Source organism: Bacillus rossius, chromosome 14, assembly GCF_032445375.1.
Source record: "Bacillus rossius redtenbacheri isolate Brsri chromosome 14, Brsri_v3, whole genome shotgun sequence".
NCBI lineage: Eukaryota > Metazoa > Arthropoda > Insecta > Phasmatodea > Bacillidae > Bacillus > Bacillus rossius.
The window spans coordinates 21,576,153-21,597,924 of NC_086341.1; the positions used below are offsets into that span (position 1 = coordinate 21,576,153).

General features: G+C 39.9%; 1 protein-coding gene across 1 annotated transcript in view; it reads right to left on the reverse strand.

Moving 5' to 3' along the window:
- The window catches only part of LOC134538713 (neurotrimin-like), a 624,622-nt gene that overhangs the window by 129,454 nt on the left and 473,396 nt on the right, over nucleotides 1-21,772 (reverse strand). The window contains exon 6 of the mRNA XM_063380151.1: nucleotides 19,119-19,216. Within this exon, the coding sequence (XP_063236221.1) occupies nucleotides 19,119-19,216 (98 nt within the window). The remainder of the gene's footprint in view (nucleotides 1-19,118; nucleotides 19,217-21,772) is intronic.

The following is a 21,772-nucleotide window of genomic DNA, read 5'->3' on the forward strand; positions in this document are numbered from 1 at the left end:
GTAGACTGCCGTAGCGAAGTACGGGTACATCAGTTGTACGTTGCGTGCACGAGTCGGGTAACCATCGGTGCTATTCATTTTCTCTCCGGTACATTATACAGCATTGTAATAAATTTTCACTGAATTTTTTTTTATTTACCATTACTATAAATGGGAGATGTGGCTTAATTTTTTTCCATTAGTACCTATAGCCGTGCGAAGCTGGGTCGGGCAGCTAGTGTGTATATATATATATGAATATATAAACGAGAGTATTAAAAACGTAATGGCAAGATACCCATTAAAATACTTTAATTCGTGTACAAGCAAACGCACATTACATTCCTTCAATATGATCACCAGCACAGCCCCTGTACCTTTGCTCAGATGCCATGGAAGCCATAGGATACCGTTATCAAGGTGTTGTTTGTTTATGTCAGCGACGGAGCGTCCTACTGCTCGGATCACAGACGGCGCGTCAGTAATCCGGATGTCTCGAAGGGGTTCTTGCAACTTTGGGAAGAGGTCGCAGTCACAAGGATTCGTGTCAGGTTGAGCACGGAGGGTGCTCCAACACCCCCCGAGACCTCTGTCGCAATAGATCATATACAGCTTGTGCAACGTGACAACGAGCGTCGCCATGCAACACGATAAGGAGATTTTCCCGCATACAAAAACGTGGATGTTTGCGCCGTACAGCCGTGCGCAGATGGTTAAGTTAAAATCGGTCAACAGTAGACTACTATTGGCAGTTTCTCCTTGAGGCACAACAAGCGTAAGAACGACACCCTTCCGCAGTCGTGTACCACCATCAGCATTACCTTCACCCGACTCGACTTCTGCGGACGTTGACGAACCTATTGGTGACGCCACTAATTGGTCCGGCGCTTTAATTCAGGCTCGTAGACTCGAGCCCACGTCTCATCAATGGCAACAATAAGCTGCAGGCACTGCGGTATCCGTCATGGGTGGCTACAAGTCAGTTCATATACCTGTGCCATTTCTGTACGTCAGCGAGTCGATTTTGAACCCAGCGGAACGCATTTTTTCCTCGTAAGTCTTTTCCTTCAGCGTGTGCCATACACCTTTGACGACCGAGCTCTCAACTTCAGCGGATATTTCCCCGGACAGTCTATCCACCGACGGTCTATGGAAAGGATACCACTCACGATGCCAAGGAATGTATGTCCAACCTGTGAGGTGCAAATCCGCAGTTTCAGTCCGACAAGCACGAAAAGCTTTCGACCCGTCGTGCAACCGTCCTTTGCGGTAACGCATTGACGCCACAGGCTTCGCATAATCATTATTAACACTGCGATGCAATTTTTTTTTGCCACCGGCAACCTCGATTTCTTTCCAAGACCGCTGATCACTTTTTTAAACCTGCTTTTGAACGGTAAAAAGGACACTGTCCACTTCGACCCACGCAGTAAATACCCCTTCGACGTATGTATGTACTCTACACATCTACAACACCGCCACCTCACTACTCCGATGTTCTGCGTCTTCATAGGCTGCGTTGCCACTACTTTATTTACAAGCCTCGTATTTATATATACATACATACATATATATGTACACACACATATATATGTATATATATGAGTCTGAATACGACCGAAAAAATTCGGTTGCAGTTTTATGATGACATAAGTTCAAAACCTCTACACGTTTGAGTTATGGTCTAAAGTGCTTCCCGAGGCAGGTATGTGTTTGACGTTGTAGCTGAACCTTATTTTTTTAAAAAAAAAAATAGAGAATGTATTTAAAATAGAACACTGAGCGTCTTTATTGTATTTAAACATAATGCTTTTTTTTTGTAATCAACGCGAATTTTGTGGGTGCAGGAAAATTATTTCATTGAATAAATTTGGAGTAGCATCTTTAATTTCCAAATAGTTTTTGTCTCATTGATAAAGACAGCCTAAAAACCTCAGTTGGATGCCTATAGGCTAACCAGTGAACAGCCTTGCATAGTGCCCTTTCATTTCCCGTATTTGATTAAAAAAAAACCGCTTTGTGGTTCCATTTAACTCAAAAAATTTGATAGAAACTAAGAAAACTGCATTATTTGACTAAATATATATTGTGATATATGCTCATATAATATCGTTACAAGTGTGTGTGTTGTTAAGTTTTGCTTAAAGTTTGAAACTCATAGGGTAAAAGGATATATATATATATATATATATAATTCATACTTCATCATGCTAATGTACAGTACTTTATTAAATTTGCTGCTGAATTACTTAATGTATTTTTTGTGTATTTCCCCTTATGCCAAATATGTCCTCATTTATGTAACTAGGCCACTCGAACATAAAAACCCAAGCACCGAAGATAGCTCTCATATTAAATGAGAAATCAAAAGTCAGAATTTAATGATTCACGGTTTTACACAGAGATGTTAGATGACAGAACTTCCAAGATGGTCAGAACATTTTTTTTAAAGTCACTTATTTAAGTTATACTTCTTAGGCGCATTGAGAGTGAAATTTCAGTAGGCCTATGCATCGGAACTGCAATGATATGCACTCGCACACAGGTTGAAAGACCACTGCGCATGCGTGTTTCTGCTGCTTTCGAAGTCGACAAGCTGGCGGACCACGTGACCGTGTGGCCACATGCACCCGTATATATTCACTTTCGTGAGCGTCGGGGGGAACGTAATAAGCGTGTTGGTGTGCCAAATGAAACTTTATGTTAGTGAAAAATATCCTGGAATTCACTTTGTATACTTGAATAGTCCACAGCAAGGCATAATCACAACTTTAAAAATACCTATAATTTATTAACCAAGAAAATTGAGCTCGAATAATCGTGGCGTCATAAATATATAAAATTTGGTTCATTCTCTATACAAATTATGACCGCGACGCTATTTTTGTGTGTGTTTTTCATACTTAATGTGTCTCTCAAATAGATACATTTAAATAGAAAGTATAACATAACGCATATACATAAGTAAAATGGCTCTATTTTTCCTTACGGAAGTAAATATCAGAATAAAAAAAAAAACTTCTTCAAGTTCACTTTGCCTTTGAAAACAGCCTTTTGGTCAGAAGGCGAGCATATCGCTTACGTAACCATTGCTCCCAAACCTACGCCACTCTTCCTGAATTTCGTTGGGGGACATGCTTTACCAGTTAAGAGAAGTCGGAAATTTCCGAAGAGACATAGCGGGTTGTTTATGGGGAGGGAAAAAAAAATGTTGGCCTTAGAAGAGAAGGGGGGGGGGGAGGTGGTGAAAGTCGAGAATTGCTCGTATAGCCACTCGAAAAAGTCCGAAAACAGTCCCCGGACTTCATAACATCGACTTTTGGGGTGATGGAACGTTGGAAAGGGGTGAAAGAGGTTCCTCTTCCATATGCGTTTCTTTCCCCTACCGTCGCCCCTGGGTACGTTTTCGTTCGTTCCGCTAGTTCAGCGGCGAGGGGTATGTTTGCGACGAGGGAAACAGCGAGGGCGTATCGCGAGGGTGTTTGTCCAGTTGAGAGCCAAGGGCTTGGAAAAGGAGGGGGGGTTGCCGCCAGTGTTTTTATTCGCCACCTTCCCCCCCCCCACCCCCCCATCAATTCTCCGTGGAGGCCATATCGCCGGGAACTCTGTCTGCGGTGGTTAAAAGCCTTTCGCCCCGGGACGTGTATGAAAAGCTTGGGTTATGTGGAGAGAGAGAAGGAAGAAGAGGGGGGGAAGAGAGAAGGAGTATGCGATACATTTTCACTTGACCTCTCTCGTGATATCGGGTCTGGTCGACAGAGGGAGGTTGAATGGGTCACGACGGAAAGAGTGAAGAGGATTGTGTATGTGAGGGAGGGGGTTGTCGGTACCCCAAGTGGAAATACACACACACACACACACACATGCTAGAATATTGCACGTATTGCAGTCATAAAGCTTTGCCCAGAATCAATAGCAGTAACAGCTATTTTCTCCAAGCTCAAAAATCTCAAACCGGGATATTAGAACGATTTTATTTCCACGCCTTCGAAAATAGACGAATTCGTTTTAGCCTGTCGTTCGCACTAAAACGAAACATCTATAAACCTAAAATGTTGAGACATGACTTTACAAAATATTAAACTTTTCACTACGTAGAGCACTTAAAGCATAATGTCTTCTACACGAGAAATTAAAGACATACGGATCTTAACTATTTACATTGATGCCACTATCTCAATCATCAATTACATAAAACATCAAAACGAATAAGAACTAACTTCATTGCATATTTTTAAATATTGAGATAGAAAAGTAGAATATAAATATCTTAGATTAACATTTGCATTTCGTTAATTTGCGCTGTATCGAAGTACTTTATCGGCTGTAGAGAAAAAGCATTACTTCAACAACCAAAATCCATACATATTTCACTTGTCACAGGAAAACGTTAAGTTTGCATAATTTAAGGGTTGACTGGCTTAACAATAACGAATTCAAGAAGAAAATAATTTTTAAACGACATAATTATGCTTCTTTACTCAAACATATACAAAACGAAGTTTTGAGGATAATAGTGCGCGTTCACAAAACATACACAATCGTCACGCAAAATACCGAGTCTCAGAAAAATGCGACATAATTTCGAATTACTTTATGCAGGATAAGTGGAAACTCCACACGCACGTGGGCTATGACGCGAGAGATATTGACGTGACAACGTCTAATAAATCGAGGAACGCCAGCTGCACGCACGAAAAATGTGTTCCTTACGCACATTGTCCCGTTACGCTGTGACCCGTTACGCTAATTGTAAGCTTGCGCCGCATCTATCTCTCTTCCACTCGATTGGAACAACCATCGATTTGACTTTTTCGAGGCACATTAAACTTGAAACACTCCCATTCGTTTCCTACTTTTCCTATCATCTTCCTATCCTTAACAGAATAACACAGATTGGAAGAAGTTAAATAGCAAACACGTATAAAAGCTATAGTTAAAATAATCTCTTCGTTAAAGTAATAAACATATTTGAATTAATGAGTGAAAATAAAAGTAAATTTATCAATTAAATTGTAGATTTCATTTCACTCCTTCTTTGTATCCATACAGAATAGTGATGATTCAATTTTATTCATAAAAGTAGGTATGCAATCATTTCATAAATTTTTTGTTATGACGTCACGTTAAACTATCGTCCGTAAACCGACTTTACAGACAACCAATTTATTTCGGTTCTGGAAAAAAAATAATAATTAAAAAAACTTGGTCGGGTGGTCCGCCACACCTGCTCCGCCCCGCTGACCGGAAATACCAGGGTGCGCGGGCCAGACATTTCGCGCGGTTGTTAATTGAACGTGAAATCTGCGGCCGAGTTAATTATGCACCGGACACGCATTCCGAGCCACCCACACCCCATTTCACTTTTCCCCTCCCAACCCCTCCCCCGCAAGCAACCCTACTCCCCGAGCGACCTGCCCCCCATGAATTTAACACCGCTCAATTACGACGGCAGGCGGACACAACGAGCCGCCGGAAACAAAAGACTGCAGGCGCCATAGAGCAACGATGTATATAGACGCACTCGTTTCTGTCAAGGGAAGCCTACAGTTCACAGCCACACCCGAACCGTTCCGAAGTTCTCCGATGTTGCCCGATCTCTCGTGAAATAACATCATATTGCTAGAGACAGGAAAAATTCGCGGGTTCAATGACCTCCAGGACAGACTCCAATATCCTCTACACACTCGGGCAAATGCCAACTGTTCATTGGCTGCTGACTTGCGAGTCGTCTCGTCTGGGTGGCCTGTGATTCGACACTTCTGAGAGTGAGGGTATCTAATTGGCCCTCAGTCCTCCAGTTTAACAGTGAACCAATGACAGAAGCAGCACTAAGGTACAATTATTTGAATTTTAGCATAACACGAAATGAACCCGCGAATTCTTCAGGTCTCTACATATTGCTAAGATTTGTATATTTTACAGTCATAGTGTATTTTAATTAACGCTAACTTAACAAAACTTTCTTTTTAATTACAATAACTGAGCATAAACTAACCTACCCTCTCGGGGAAAAAAAAGAACTATTATTTATTAGACTGACCGAACGGAACCTAACCTCATATTTCGGAACTGTCCGGGTTGGGTTGTGGCTTTCTTCCCTGTGAACAGTAGGCGATCCTCAGTTTCATATGTAAACGGCGCGATTTGCATTTGTTTACAGCTTGGTTCACAAACAGATACAAACGTTTCTGAAGTGATACTTCTTTCTAGCCAGTACGGTGAGTCAAGGCGATGAATCTGAGCCATTGGCGTATGCAGGAAAGGCGGCAGGTCGATTATCGGGGTGGGGGAAGGGAGATATCCCCCTTCCCGAAATCTTACATTCCAACCCAGAAAAAGGAAAGGATTTGAAAGCGAACCTTGGAAAAAGTTGTTCTGTCCCTCCCGAAATGAAATTCTGCGTACGTTCCTACTCAAAAGTTTAACAAAAATGTGCAAAGTTCAAGAGTTGGGGCTCTCGTAAGTTGAGATGGACAGGGGGGAAAAACGTATAAAAAAGTCAAGTCAGACAAGTGTAGGAGTCTTTGCAATTGTTTCGTGGCCATATCTGTTACGTCTGTGGACCTCCGTTTTTTTTTCTTTTAATTAAAGTGCTTGAGTATTGAAGGCTTAAAGTTACTTATTAGGTAACTCTACCCTGATCATGGTGACCGACATGTCGGTGATATATTTGCCTTGGACGCGGCTACAACCCAGAAGCCAAGTAACTTCGGACAATGGCCATGAAAGTCTGCGATCCTTAAATTTGAAGGGTTAATTCTCACTTAGATATAACGTGCGTGGACGCAACTCATCTACATTTAATCATTAAATTAAACGTAGAATAAATTATAAATTATCAAAACACTTGCTGCAATTAACACTGCCGTACAAAGTGCCATGGATTATTAATCAACTATACACAATACTTCAGCTACCATCAACCACGACACGGTTTTCGATGGTTCAATGGACAAGTAAACCGTTAGAAGTCGGACAGTATAATCTTCTATGCTCTGAGCTTCTTGCATGCGCGAGATATTATTCCATACTAAGTCCATGGTAGCAATGGAAAATAAACATCGTTTATCAAATCAATCATCATCGAGAGAAAAATTAAGCAATTTTAATCTGAAAATTACTTATTTACGCGTGTGATGAACACGAAAATTAGGATTTTTTTTCCATTTTTTTTTCATTCTAAAACTTCTCCCAGTATTATCTCTCCTTCATCTCTATTAATTTGTTCATGATTGTGAGGTTCTGAGCAATAACTTTTTTCCCCAGCAAAAATTGAATCAATCACTACAAGAACATCTGCTCGTTTAACCCTGCTAATGTGTTCACATTTAACACACACTCATTGTGTTCGGGTCCAAATGTACCCAAGATAAATATTTTTGTTAATTAACCAGAAAATTTCTTCTTACATTCTAAATTCTAAATTCTGAATTAGTGAATGTTCACAGATTGTTCAGTGATTCATGAAGCAGTTTCAAATAATTTAATCAGTGAAAATGACCACTATAAATCAATGAATAGGGCATAGGCCTATTCACAGATTTCAAAAGTGAATTACTTAATATTCACATATTTTCCAATGGTTTTCAAAAATTCACTAGTGAAAAGAGAAGGTCTCAACGATAGGGGAAACCCCATCGAAAAGGTAAGACCTGCCAACGCCCCTGTGGAAAGGGAATTACCACCGAAAGGGAGAATATTTTTCAAGCCCCTTCGGAAAGAGAATGCCTGTGAATTTCAATGCGGGATAGTCCCAACAAGTAATCAGTATCACTTACTGGAACTTTAGGGCTCCCTAGGATATGCTCGTACCTTCAGAATTGTTATTTGTATACGTAGGATATAACAACATTGAAAAATTAGGGTAGTTTGAAAAAACAAAAAGGATATATTTTTGAATACATACATCGATAAAATTTACACTTTTCTTCTTTTATAAAAAAGTTGATGATAGTAATTGTGCATTTTCGAAAAAAATTTATAGGATTGGTCTAAAAGGACCTGAACATAGTATTTATAAAAATATTTTCATTCCGAACAACATTTATGTCAAAAAGTTATAATACAAATTTATATTTACAGATAACAGCAAAAGAAACAATCCTACTAAGCTGCAAACGTATATCATCATTCGTTTTAGATGGGGAGGGGGGAAAGTATATTTTTGGTCATAAATGTACCCAAACACAGTAGAAGAAAGTACTAAAATTTACGAAAATAAGAGTAGCTTAAAAAAAAACATAACATTTCTTGATGGTTGGATTGAACTATTCTTTCACTTTTTAGGAAAAATTAGCATCGATGATTCTTCTGATAATTGCATTTTTTTTATCATTTATTACTATAGGGTACAAAAAGACCCGAACACAGTATTTATGAAACTTTTCATTCCTAACCAATTTTTTATTAAAAAATTATAATTACGTGAAATCGATAAAATACAACAAAAAAAACAAAGTCACTGAGCTACAGTGTGATCCCATCATTATTTTAACTTTTGTAAAGGAATTACATTTGTTTTGGGTCTAAATGGACCAGAACACAGTAGCAGAATGTACTAAAATATACGAAAATCAGAGTAGCTTGAAAAAAATAATAATACATAACATTTCTTGATGGTTAGATTGAAATATTCTTTCGCTTTTTAAGAAAAATTAGCATCAATGATTCTTCTGATAATTGCATGTTTTTATAATTTTTTACTATAGGGTACAAAACGACCCGAACACAGTATTGATGAAATTTTTCATTCCTAACCAAATTTTTATAAAGAAAATTTATAATTACGTGAAATTAATAAAATACATCGAAATAAACAAAGTCACTGTGCTATAGTGTGATCTCATCATTATTTTAACTTTTGTAAAGGAATTAAATTATTTTTGGGTCTAAATGGACCCGAACACAGCAGCAGGGTTAAAAATGTTACGGGAGGAATCCAATTTTTGCCCCTTCAAGAGGGGATGCATGGATTACAGATCAATAATTAATTTATGGATTTAATAAAAAAACTGATAATACCCATCATTGCTATTCAGTCTGCTATGAGCAAGTGATGTTCACAAGAAGGTAGAAACAAAGTCTTACACTCATAAATATATATGTCCAATTTGGTCTTTTTCTCTTGCTTTACTGAAATATAAAAAAAAACCTCTCATCTATTGAAAAAAAAGTTAGTTTCAGCGAGTAGCAGTCTGAAGACCAAAACTACATTTGAAATGTCGGAGAAACGAGTATCAGTCAAACGACATTTTTGTTGAAACACTTGTCGGTCGACTTGACTGCGTGTATCCGGAAGATAAATATTTGGAATTTTTTTAAAAAAAAAAAAAGACATTTTGCAATGTTACTTCGGTCTTGAAGCATGTAGGTCGACTGCCCGCTGGTAGAGAGAAAATAAGAATATTCGTATTTATTTTCTCGGTGAAATGTCGTCGGTCAAACGACTTTTTTTTCGGGTCAACTGCAGCGGCCCCGTTTCGAATGAAAATCCCCCGTGAGCTCGTTGTGGGACAAAGGTCATAGGAGAGGGGGAGGGGTTGTTGCGAAAGGGGAGAGGGAGAGGAAGGGAGAGGGAGGGAGAGGGAGGGAGAGAGAGAGATAGAGAGAGAGAGAGAGAGAGGTGGTCGGTCGTGGGCTGTTAGGATCGCTCCGCTTCGTAATGGGCCGAAAAGAACAGGGCAGTTACGACACCGAGGCGAGTGGCGGACGTTATGTACCGGCACGTGATGCAAAGTTGAGTGCTCCACTCCCCACCCCTCCCCTCCCCCATCATGCGCCATCTTCATCACACTTCTTCCACGAACCACCACTACTAACCCATCGTCTATTTTTTTTTTTTTTTTAACAGTCACTCGTAGACACTCGCCAGAGAGCAGCCACGACCACAGAGTTGTTAAAAAAAAGGGGTGGAGGTGTGGGAAAGAGGAGAAATGTAGAGGCCCGGAGCTGACCGCATAAAACTACAGGCAGCCACACTCTCCCGGCACAGTAGTGCTTTACCGCGCCAGCTGTAAATAAACACCCCCGAGGACCGTCAACGGAAAATGTGTCATAATGCTGGCCGAACCAGCAAAAAGTAACCCTCCCCCTCCTCGAATGTACTTCCTGCTGGCCTCTAGAATTTTCTAGACAGAAAACATTGGTACTTGCGCAATTTTAATGCTATGAATTGTAGCATGTCTGCTACAGCTCTGGCCTGGATAAGGTTTATGTTGGCAGAAATGGTAGATTTTTTATATTTATTTTTCTGGCCTCCCTGGTAATAGAAGTTTGATTTACGTTTGTTATTTTTGGTTTAACGTAAAAAGTATATGAAACTGTAATTTTTATTTAGTCTTTTTAATTTGTTAATTTTAATGGACTTTAGTTATGATATTGGTCTGGAAGGTTCGAGAACATCATCGATTGTATCGCTCCGCGGCGAACGCACGTGGCGGAAGAGCTGTGTGTCTGACGTCAGCGGACATATGGAGTGGGTGTGACGTCAGAGGACGAGTGATCGGGAGTCGGCCCGTGGGCCTAGCCGGCGGCGGACGTGTCGAAATAAAGCGGGTTGGCCGTGGTGAGGCTTCCACTACGAAGCGATTATGAACGGCTTGCCCTTTTGAAAAAGGTTGGGGAAGCCGTATACGTAGGACGCGAGTGAGCGGTGAAGAGGTTGGTGAATATCGCGAGCATGTTTTAAGGAGGAAATACGTGCGTCGACGACACCTCCGAACCAGCATGACGGGAACTCGTCGCAGCAGAAAATCGCAACTACGGCAACGTCTAATGGTGATGGTTCGCCATCATTTTACGCTCGTGAGTAACTGAGTGTACCAGGTGACCGGACTTCTCGACGTGGAACGCAAGTAAGTGCCAGCCATGCCACCGCCCCATTGACCCTTTTTAGTCGCAGCAAGAAATGATAAAGCTGGGATTTTGCAAATTTAAATAACTTACTACGCAACCTGATTGTTCAGCAGTTGGTTACCTTCCGCGTGCAAAAATAACTATACTCGACAGACGTTAAAGTGAAAAGACCGTCAGCGTTAGACTATGACTTAAACTGTGAAAGGCCTTTTTTGTTTTAAGCCAAAATTTTGGAACTAGATAAAATTTTTTAAGATATTTAGTGAGATGTTAATATGTGTTAATATGTTGTTACATTACGCTTATCAGATGCAAAAGTTTATCCTTTAATATTTATAGTTGTACTATGCCTGGCGCGTCAGAGGTTGTTTTTAATATGTTATATATATATATTTATAGTTAATATTTTTTTTGGGGTAATTATATTAATTCTTCGGAGCTCCGAAATATAAGATCAGAGTATACCGTTGGTAGTAATTGATGAAGTATTTTGTGTATAGTTTAACGGCAATTTTTTTTTTATATGATACAGTATGTATTGGAAGTGGTTCGCGGCGATTTGTGAGAAATCCGTTTATGATATATTTATCTAACTATTAAATGGTGCCATATAAATTTCTCATTTTTTTTATAACTTGCTGTCCCCTCTCACTGTTCAAAATCTTACTAGTAGTGTTGTTGTGTCTGCTATCGGTTTGGATTCAAATATTTGTTTTTGGGGTTTGCCTGCGCTCGCGGTACGAGTCATTAGAGTCTTTTGACGGTGTGGCGAGGCGCGGGAGTTGTACGTGTTGGCTAGAGTCAGGGCCAAAACGTTACAAAGTGCGCCACTCTGCTATATGCAGTGGCTGGAGGGCAGCAGGCGTAATGTTATTTCTTGTAGGGGTTATTGTGTTTGGAATAATAAGGGCTAGTATGGCAGTGAATGTGAGTTGGATTTTTAATTTGGAGCGCCCGGACTTGATAAACAACCTGGAAAAGGTGGGGATAACAGTGGAAGGGCAGGAGGACATAGAATTCCTCCAGGTGACGTTTATGGAATACGTTTTGCATGGAGCTGACGGAAATGTTTCAGAGGGAGAGGTTAATAAAAGTGATCATTACTTGAATCAGAAATTATTTTTCGAGGCGATAAAAAATATTCCTTACTTAAAATATAAAAATCCGGAGGACTTAATCCAGTTTTGCAGCGAGGTGGAAAAATTGCGGGAAATTAAAGAATGGGCCGACGATAATATTATTTTGAAGAGTGTTGTAGTTAAATGTTCGGGAGTAGCTCGTGCCGTAGTTATTGACGGATTGGTTAATAACCTTAGTTGGTGTGAAGTAAGTGAGGGTTTATGGGATGCCCTGTGTCCGCGGCGCCGTAAGTTACAACTCGTGCAGGACAGAGTGTTTAGGTTTCAAAGAGAGGGGGAGAGAATGGGTGATTATGTATATGATATTTTGTTACACTTGAAAGTATTTGGTTTGTGTTTACCGCAGCAGGCCATGGTGGATATAATTGTAGAAAATATGAATCCCGATGTGAGGAGAGAGTGTTCATTTGTGGAAAGACCGAGGGATCTGAATGGGCTGCGAAGGTGGTCGGTAGAAATAGAAAACGTGATGTATGCGCGGCAGGAGTACCAAAAAAATATACACGGGGTGAACAAAGTTGTCGAAGAGAGCGTAGTTGAGGAAATATTCACCCGCGGGAAAAGGAAAGGGAAATGTTATACGTGTGGGGAGAAAGGGCATTATAGAGTAGAGTGTACTCAAAAGGGTAAAGACAAGGTCTTGAGGGTTAAGAAAAAGGGTAATGATTGTTTTTATCGTCACGAAGGGGGATTTTTTCAGCGGGGCGGTCAATCAATTTCTAAACAAGGATGTTTTTATTGTGGGAAGAAATCGCATGTGGTTCGTGTTTGTAGGAAAAAGGGGCGGCTAAATAAATTGCGTTTTGGGAATAAACATTTTTTAGCCGTGATACGGAACGAAAATAATTTACAGGTAGACCTTAAAATGTATGAGGAGAAGGTGGTGGCTCTTATTGATACTGGGGCTACCCGAAGTTTTGTAAGTGAGGAATTTGTGAATAAGCTATTAAAAAGGGATGGGAAATTAAAAAAAAAATTAGCGGTCGCGAGTGGTATGGAATTTCAACTCGCAGACGGAAAAAATAAAATCTCTAAATTAAAGGCTTACTTACACATTAAAATTGGATCTTTTTCATGGGATCGCGAGTTTTGGGTGATACCTGATCTTATTAAGGAGGTAATTTTAGGAATGGATTTTTTGGTGGACACTCGGGCGGTTATCGATTGTAATAAGAAGAAGTTGAGTTTCTCCTTTGAGCCAAAGGTTAGTGTGAGGTTAACCAAGAATAGGAGTAAGACAGAGGTAGTGTGTGGTGGAATGCAGGGGGCTGAGAGTAGGTTAGATCAAGAAGTGGTAGGTCGAATTCAAGAAATTATCGAGGAGTTTGGAGATGTGATCACTGATAAAGTAGGAAAGTGTGAAATAGATCCTTACTGTATTAAGCTAACGGATAACAAAGCAGTGAAGTGTGTACCATACCAGTGCCCCCCTCCGAAGATGCAAGCCTTTAGACAGATAATACAGGATTTAATGGAGAAAGGAATTATTTGTGCGTCAAAATCTGTGTATGCGTCACCGGCCTTTTTGGTAAAGAAAAAAAAGGCAGGGGAATATCGTTTAGTGCTGGACTATCGCCTTTTGAATGAAAAAATTCGGCTAGATCCTTTCCCTTTACCTAAGATTGAGGTGTTATTCCAATATTTGAGCAAGGCCAAATATTTCACTATTTTGGATCTGAACGCGGCCTTTCACCAATGTGTGCTCGACCCTGAGAGCCAGCCGTATACTAGTTTTGTGACACCCTGGGGCCAATATGAGTGGAGAAGAGTACCTTTTGGTGTGAACTTTGGGGCGCAATGTTTATCCAGGATTTTAGGGAAAGTTTTACAAGAGTATCAATACAAGTTCTTACTTAGCTTTTTAGACGACATCTGTGTATTTTCCGATTCCTTGGAAGAACATTTTCAGCATTTACGGAAAGTGCTGGAGAAACTACGAGAAGCTGGGTTTACGGTAAACCCGGAGAAGGTGTGTTGGGTAAAAAGGAAAATCAGTTTTTTAGGATTTATTGTGGGAGATGGATGCTTAGAGATGGATCCTGCGAAAATAGCTCCGATTGTTAATTATGGCCCACCTAAAAATCTGAAAGGGGTTATGCGCTTTTTGGGGATGCTGGGTTTTTTTAGCAGGTTCATACCCGATTATGCCACCTTGTGCGCCCCTTTAAATGAACTAAAAAAGAAGGGAGTAGCCTTTGTTTGGGGTGAAGCTCAGAATAAAGCTTTCCAGGAGTTAAAACGCGCCATTTCAAGCCCTCCGGTGTTGGCACTTCCAAATTTTGATAAAAAATTTATTGTGCAAGTGGATGCGTCTAGTTTAGCCCTAGGGGCGGTTTTATTGCAAGAAGGAGAAAGGGGTTTACAACCTGTTATGTTTGCTAGTAGGACGCTCAATAAACATGAAAAAGGTTATAGTGTATATGAGAAAGAGGCCCTCGCTTGCGTCTATGCTTTAGAAAGATTTGAGTGTTATTTAGAACACGATGAATTTGAACTACATACTGACAACCAGGCCCTAACTTGGCTCTTTACCCATCCTAAGCAGCTTGGAAAGATTGGGCGGTGGGTGATGAGATTAAGTCGTTTCAGATTTAAGATTCGTCATATCAAAGGGCAGGAAAATAAAGTGGCCGATGCTTTGTCGCGCATGTATAATCCCGAAGAGCATGTTGTAGAAAATGAGGACCAATCAGACGAGAGCGAATGTGAAGAGGAGGACGGGGTGGAAGTTAAAGAATATTTAAATGTTTTAGGAGACTTTCCCGAAAGTTCTATAGGTATAGAGGAATGGCAGGAGAGGGATTGTGCTGTCAGAAATATTCGTAGTAAAGTAGGGGAAAAGGGGTATGAAAATTTCCAACTTTTTAAAGGAATTCTATATTGGGTGAAAGATGGGGTAAAAAAGGTATATGTCCCTGAGGGTTTGACGAGTGTGCTTTTAAGATATTTTCATGATTCTTGTGTAGGAGCCCATGGTGGAAGTGAGAAAACAGAGGAAAGATTAAAGGGGAAGTTTTATTGGCCCACCCTAAAAAAGGATGTGGATGAGTATGTTAAGCAATGTCATTTGTGTCAAGTGTGTAAACAACCCCGCAATAGTAAGGTGGGGAAATACTCGGTGGAGAAGATCGAGAGACCGTGGGAAAGAGCATTTATTGATGTTTTTGGGCCCTTACCGCGCACCATGCGAGGAAATAACTGTTTGTTAGTATTAGTAGACGGGTTTAGTAAGTTTTGTATAATGATGGTTTTGCGGGACATGAAGAGTGTGCAGGTGGTACGGGCATTGGTGGATAAAGTTTGGAGTTTGTATGGGGGTCCGGAGCTACTGGTTTCCGATAATGCCACTTATTTTATGAGTACCATGTTCCAACAAATGTGTTTCCGATGGGGGGTGAAACATATTACTACGAGCCCTTATTATCCCAAACCCAATTTAGTTGAGAGAGTAAACAAGAATATCAAGGTAGCCTTAAGCATTTTTCACCAAAAAGACCCCCGCCACTGGGATGATTCGGTGCCTTATCTGAACTTGGCGTTTAACAGTAGCAAACACAGTGGAACAGGTTTTACTCCTGGAGAAATTTTTTTGGGTCGAGAACTTCTGTCACCCTCTATTAAATGTTTGGGGGATCAATCCGGAATGTTTAGAGGTACATAGTCCTAGGCGACTGGAAAATATGTGGAATGAAGTTGCCATCAATTTGGACAAAGCTAGGAATAAGATCTGTTCGCAGTATAACAAAGATCGTATTCCTAATCCTTATCAGATAGGGGACAAGGTTTTGTGCAGACAATATATACTTAGTAATAAAAAGGATTTTATTTCTGGGAAACTTCAGCACGCTTTTGCGGGGCCCTTTGAAATAACTAGATTTCTAGGTCCAGTCACGGTTTTGCTACGAGATGTTAAGAATGTGTATAAAGTAAAGAAGGCGCATGTTTCGCAGTTAAAAAAATATATTATTCCAGGTGGATAATGAGTTGGGTAGGTTAAGAGTGGAATGATTTTTTTTGTTATGGTATTTGAGTTATTTTTAAGTACTGTCGGTTATAGCGGTTAGTCTTTGTACCTTTGTTAATTGTTGGTGCTATCTTGTCATTACTTTGTTCCTTTGTTAGGTGACTTTGTGTAGTTTTCTCTCCTTTTTATCTTTATTCTTGTTCTTACTTGCTCTATTAATTGTACTTTAATTGTTACCTTTTATTGTTAGGCTATTCGGACCTAGGATGATTACCGCTAAAACGATAATGGTTTGGATAAAACCTTTTCTTTAATTGCTTCAATATTTTTTTTTTGAGCGGGGTGATTTGTAGCATGTCTGCTACAGCTCTGGCCTGGATAAGGTTTATGTTGGCAGAAATGGTAGATTTTTTATATTTATTTTTCTGGCCTCCCTGGTAATAGAAGTTTGATTTACGTTTGTTATTTTTGGTTTAACGTAAAAAGTATATGAAACTGTAATTTTTATTTAGTCTTTTTAATTTGTTAATTTTAATGGACTTTAGTTATGATATTGGTCTGGAAGGTTCGAGAACATCATCGATTGTATCGCTCCGCGGCGAACGCACGTGGCGGAAGAGCTGTGTGTCTGACGTCAGCGGACATATGGAGTGGGTGTGACGTCAGAGGACGAGTGATCGGGAGTCGGCCCGTGGGCCTAGCCGGCGGCGGACGTGTCGAAATAAAGCGGGTTGGCCGTGGTGAGGCTTCCACTACGAAGCGATTATGAACGGCTTGCCCTTTTGAAAAAGGTTGGGGAAGCCGTATACGTAGGACGCGAGTGAGCGGTGAAGAGGTTGGTGAATATCGCGAGCATGTTTTAAGAAGGAAATACGTGCGTCGACGACACCTCCGAACCAGCATGACGGGAACTCGTCGCAGCAGAAATTCGCAACTCCGGCAACGTCTAATGGTGATGGTTCGCCATCATTTTACACTCGTGAGTAAGTGAGTGTACCAGGTGACCGGACTTCTCGACGTGGAACGCAAGTAAGTGCCAGCCATGCCACCGCCCCATTGACCCTTTTTAGTCGCAGCAAGAAATGATAAAGCTGGGATTTTGCAAATTTAAATAACTTACTACGCAACCTGATTGTTCAGCAGTTGGTTACCTTCCGCAAAAATAACTATACTCGACAGACGTTAAAGTGAAAAGACCGTCAGCGTTAGACTATGACTTAAACTGTGAAAGGCCTTTTTTGTTTTAAGCCAAAATTTTGGAACTAGATAAAATTTTTTAAGATATTTAGTGAGATGTTAATATGTGTTAATATGTTGTTACATTACGCTTATCAGATGCAAAAGTTTATCCTTTAATATTTATAGTTGTACTATGCCTGGCGCGTCAGAGGTTGTTTTTAATATGTTATATATATATATTTATAGTTAATATTTTTTTTGGGGTAATTATATTAATTCTTCGGAGCTCCGAAATATAAGATCAGAGTATACCGTTGGTAGTAATTGATGAAGTATTTTGTGTATAGTTTAACGGCAATTTTTTTTTTATATGATACAGTATGTATTGGAAGTGGTTCGCGGCGATTTGTGAGAAATCCGTTTATGATATATTTATCTAACTATTAAATGGTGCCATATAAATTTCTCATTTTTTTTATAACTTGCTGTCCCCTCTCACTGTTCAAAATCTTACTAGTAGTGTTGTTGTGTCTGCTATCGGTTTGGATTCAAATATTTGTTTTTGGGGTTTGCCTGCGCTCGCGGTACGAGTCATTAGAGTCTTTTGACGGTGTGGCGAGGCGCGGGAGTTGTACGTGTTGGCTAGAGTCAGGGCCAAAACGTTACAGAATTACTATATAACGCCATTTCGGTGAATAGGATCAATATTCAGTAATTTTTTAAATACATATTACACTTAATGTTTTTATGTTTTAAAGATTTTTTTTTACTATTTCAGAAAATTCCTAGGAAAAAAATACATTATTTATAAAACAATTCGACATTTTTTTTTTAATTTTTTCAGCTAATTAATTTTTTTTAAATTTAAATTAAAATCTAAGATCTTTTGTAAATTTTACATTGCAAGCATTTGCCTAACCGATTTTGGGACACCACAGAGATTCGAATGGGAATTTTGGCTTAGTACCCGCATCGTCTCAAGTCGTACGTATCACGATTATTTTTTTTCGGTACCTACGACTTGTGAGGGTATACCCGGAGAACTGCTGATACTATACCTGTTTGTATTATATTTCGTACCAAACTTTTAATCTAGGGGTTTACAATCGATAGGAGCTACGAAGATCTTATCTGAAGTTAGTTCTTCTGCCAAAACAAACCTCGAAATATTTCGCCAACAAGTACGATTTCAATATATACCTTGCCTTTGAGCGAAATTAATTATTTTCTCGATAAACTAGAAATAGTATTTTAGCATTATGAAATATTAAATATTTATAACACTATTTAATTTTAGTTCGTCGGAAATATCACCTTTGTTGTGGACATTTACAAAACTGTTCGAAATAGAGGTCACACTCTTACGCGTATTGTTTGGTTCTTGTAACATATGTTTTTAGTCTTACGTAAGTGTAAAATTTGCTAGATTTTTTTTAAAATTCTAATTGAATTCGTTTAGAAAAATAAATGAGATAAAAATGGGATAGTTCCGCCCTTACAAGATAGGAAAAACTGCATAATTTTGGTTGATATCAGGTTACACATTTATCTGCAATTTTAGTTAGTATGGTGATGTAACAATATTTTGTTTCTTTATATATATATTTTTTACAATTCTAAAATCGTTAGTTAAAGCATTGAGTTGCGACTCTTTATCTTCCACGCTTTGTGTCTACACACTGTCACACATATAATTAAAATATTTCGTATGTTTTTATTGCTTGACTTAATATTGTGCATAAACCCCCCCTACAAATTCAATAAAATAAAATCCCGACGGATCTACCATTGAGGTAGAGATGAGGACCTTAAAGATTTAAAATTCCAATATCATGTTATCTCACGAGTGACAGTTGCCACACGCCATCACAACATTGCACCCATTTTTCCCCCCTGGGTTCATCAAAGTTGGGATTCTCTCCCGAAAGTTCTGGATAATGAATACAAATGTTCAGGGAAGAGATGAAGAGAGAAGACAGCGAGGCGAGGGTTTCACTCACCTCGGCCGGCGGCTCGGCGTGCACTATGCACACCAGCTGCGCCTCGTAGCCTTCTCCGGAGTGCACCCAGCTGCGCTCCACCTCGATCTCCGGCGGATCTGCGGCACGAGACACGAGACACGAGACATGAGACGTGAGTTCCCGCCGCTGGCGGAGTGTACAGCATAGCCGCTCTGAAGAAGGGGGGAAAGGGGAAACTGAAAGTGAAAGGAAAGTTTTTTAGAAAAGACGGAGAGGTTTTAAAGGGAAAAGTAAAATGGAGAGACAAAATGAGAGGGAGAGAGATAAAGAGAGACGGGAGGGATAAAAAGAGAGCGAAAAGGAAAGAGAAATTAAGTGAGAAAGAGTGAAAGGTAGAAATAAATAGAAGAGAGAGAAAGAGCGAGAAAAAAGCAGTAGAGAAAGAGATGAAGAGGAAAAAGGGAAAAAGGGACAAATAGAGAGAGAGGGAACAAAAGAAAGATAGATAAAGAGAGAAAGGGAGAAGAAAATATGTGCGTGGCTGCCACGGACACTAGAAGTTAAAACTCTCCACACTTCAAAAGTCCACTTAAAAGATAAAACATCATCTTGGATGATTAAGCTGTGTAATGCTGCAGCTACAAAATGGAAGATCACACTGGAGGTTTCGCAATCGCAAAAAAATGTGGGGATGGAAAAAAAAAAAACCTGCCAGCAGTCTCCACATTTGTGTCACACACTACTTCATTCGTTATTTTCCCTCTCATCTGGCTCTATCCTGAACGCTGCGCTTTTAGTTACGCCCTGAAGTCGCAATACAATAATATTTTGTCAGTACAGAACAAAATTGTCCCAATATTCGGGCCTCGACCCCCTGTACCGTAATGTGCCATAAAGCTCCAGGTGGATCAGAATTCTTTCGACACTCTCCTATACGATTGAGGGTCAGTCGACTAATAACCAGCAGTATGGTGGCCGAATAACGTTGGCCCACTTAAAAGAAGGGGATTTCCTGCAGTACGAAATCGGCCAAAATGAAAGCAAGCGTGGGTGTAATACAAAACAACACTGTGGATTTTAGCCTGACAGGAAATTAATCCGTGTCTATATGTACTCATAGCATAACTGCATCCTCTTGACAAGATCAACACTCGAGTCGGAGAGGAGACACATCAAACGAGCAAACGCCAGCAAGTTAACGGTTTCAAAACCCGAGTTGAACGCGGCTACATTTCAGAAAAGCTTTACGTCTTCCTCCCTACGTGTCCCAGAGTCTCGGATGAAGTTCGATCCGAACTCGGCAGCGTTGACAGAACTTCACAGCCAGCTGCAGAAACAACCCGGCGAGTCATAACAAAGCAGCTCCAGCTAATGGTGGCGGCATCTCCCATTCCGCCGGTGTTTTCGGGGTAGGGGTTGGGGGGAGGGGGTGACCTGTTTGTAGTAATGGAACCTGCTGAGGTATAAAACGACTACTATTACAGCTGTTCGAGAGGGTTTCCTGCTTTCGGGTCACGGCTTCGCGGAGACACAGCGATAAGACGTGATTCTATCTCCTGATTGCCGACGACAGACGACAGACGAAACAGTAAACAAGAGCACTGAAGCAGGCAAAAAAAAAAAAAAAACTCACGTTAACACACTGTTTATTCACTCACGACCACCGAAAGAAACGTTCGCTTTTAAAAGGTAAAGTTATTTTTCAATGTATCCGATCATGTAAATAAATGTCTGAAGGAAAGTAGGATTCCAGAAAATTAGGTGCAAACTATTAAATCATGTCATGCTGGCAGTTTTTAGTGAAGTGTTGGAAACAAAAATGGTCTTCTCATCTCACATGTATAACGCCCTACGGAGACATTATTAACATTAAATTATCACCTTTCGACAATACGTTGGGATTGAGATTTAAACTTTAGTGAAGAAATTGAACGTCAAAAGTTATCTTCTTTAGTAATTTGATACTAGTTAACTCGGTAACTTTTGTACCGTCGGTAACATTGATAGTTTTTTTTATACAGGATAAAGAATTTAGTGCAAAAACTTATTCGGTATTATTCAGTGTTAGCGTGAGAAAGGTCTGGCATATTGGCGGTACAAATTGACCACATAATGCTATTGCACATTCACGTACGCTTAAATCTACGAAGAAACAAAAGAGGTGAAGGAAGACTCTGATTGGCTCACAGCTGCAGCTAATCCAGAAACTCTCACCTCTTAGGAGAGAGTTTTAAAAGGCAGAAGAACTTATTATCTTTGAAAGATTTGTGCAATGGGAGTTCATGACTTTATGTAAGCTTTTGGACATACGCCATTGCTAATCACTTTTTCTGTAGAAGAAAACTAAAAAAATACCTAAAAGACAAAAACACAAAATTAAGCAAAAAAAATTGCTGTTGTCAACAGGATATAAACAAAACATAATATTCCATAACAGGAATATGGTCAACAAACAAAGAAAAACAAAGAAAAATGGAATAAGAGCACGAAAAAACTCCACAAATGATGACAGCACAAAAATATTGAACCTAAAAAAATTCAGCACAACAGTTGAAACGAGACAAAAACAGAAGAACTTGTAGTAACCTCAGTAGGTAACTGCTCCCTGGAGATGGCGACTGCAACGTCGGCCGAAAAGTCAGGGATATCTTCGCCTTCGACGCGGCTACAACCCAGAAGTCAAGCAACTACAC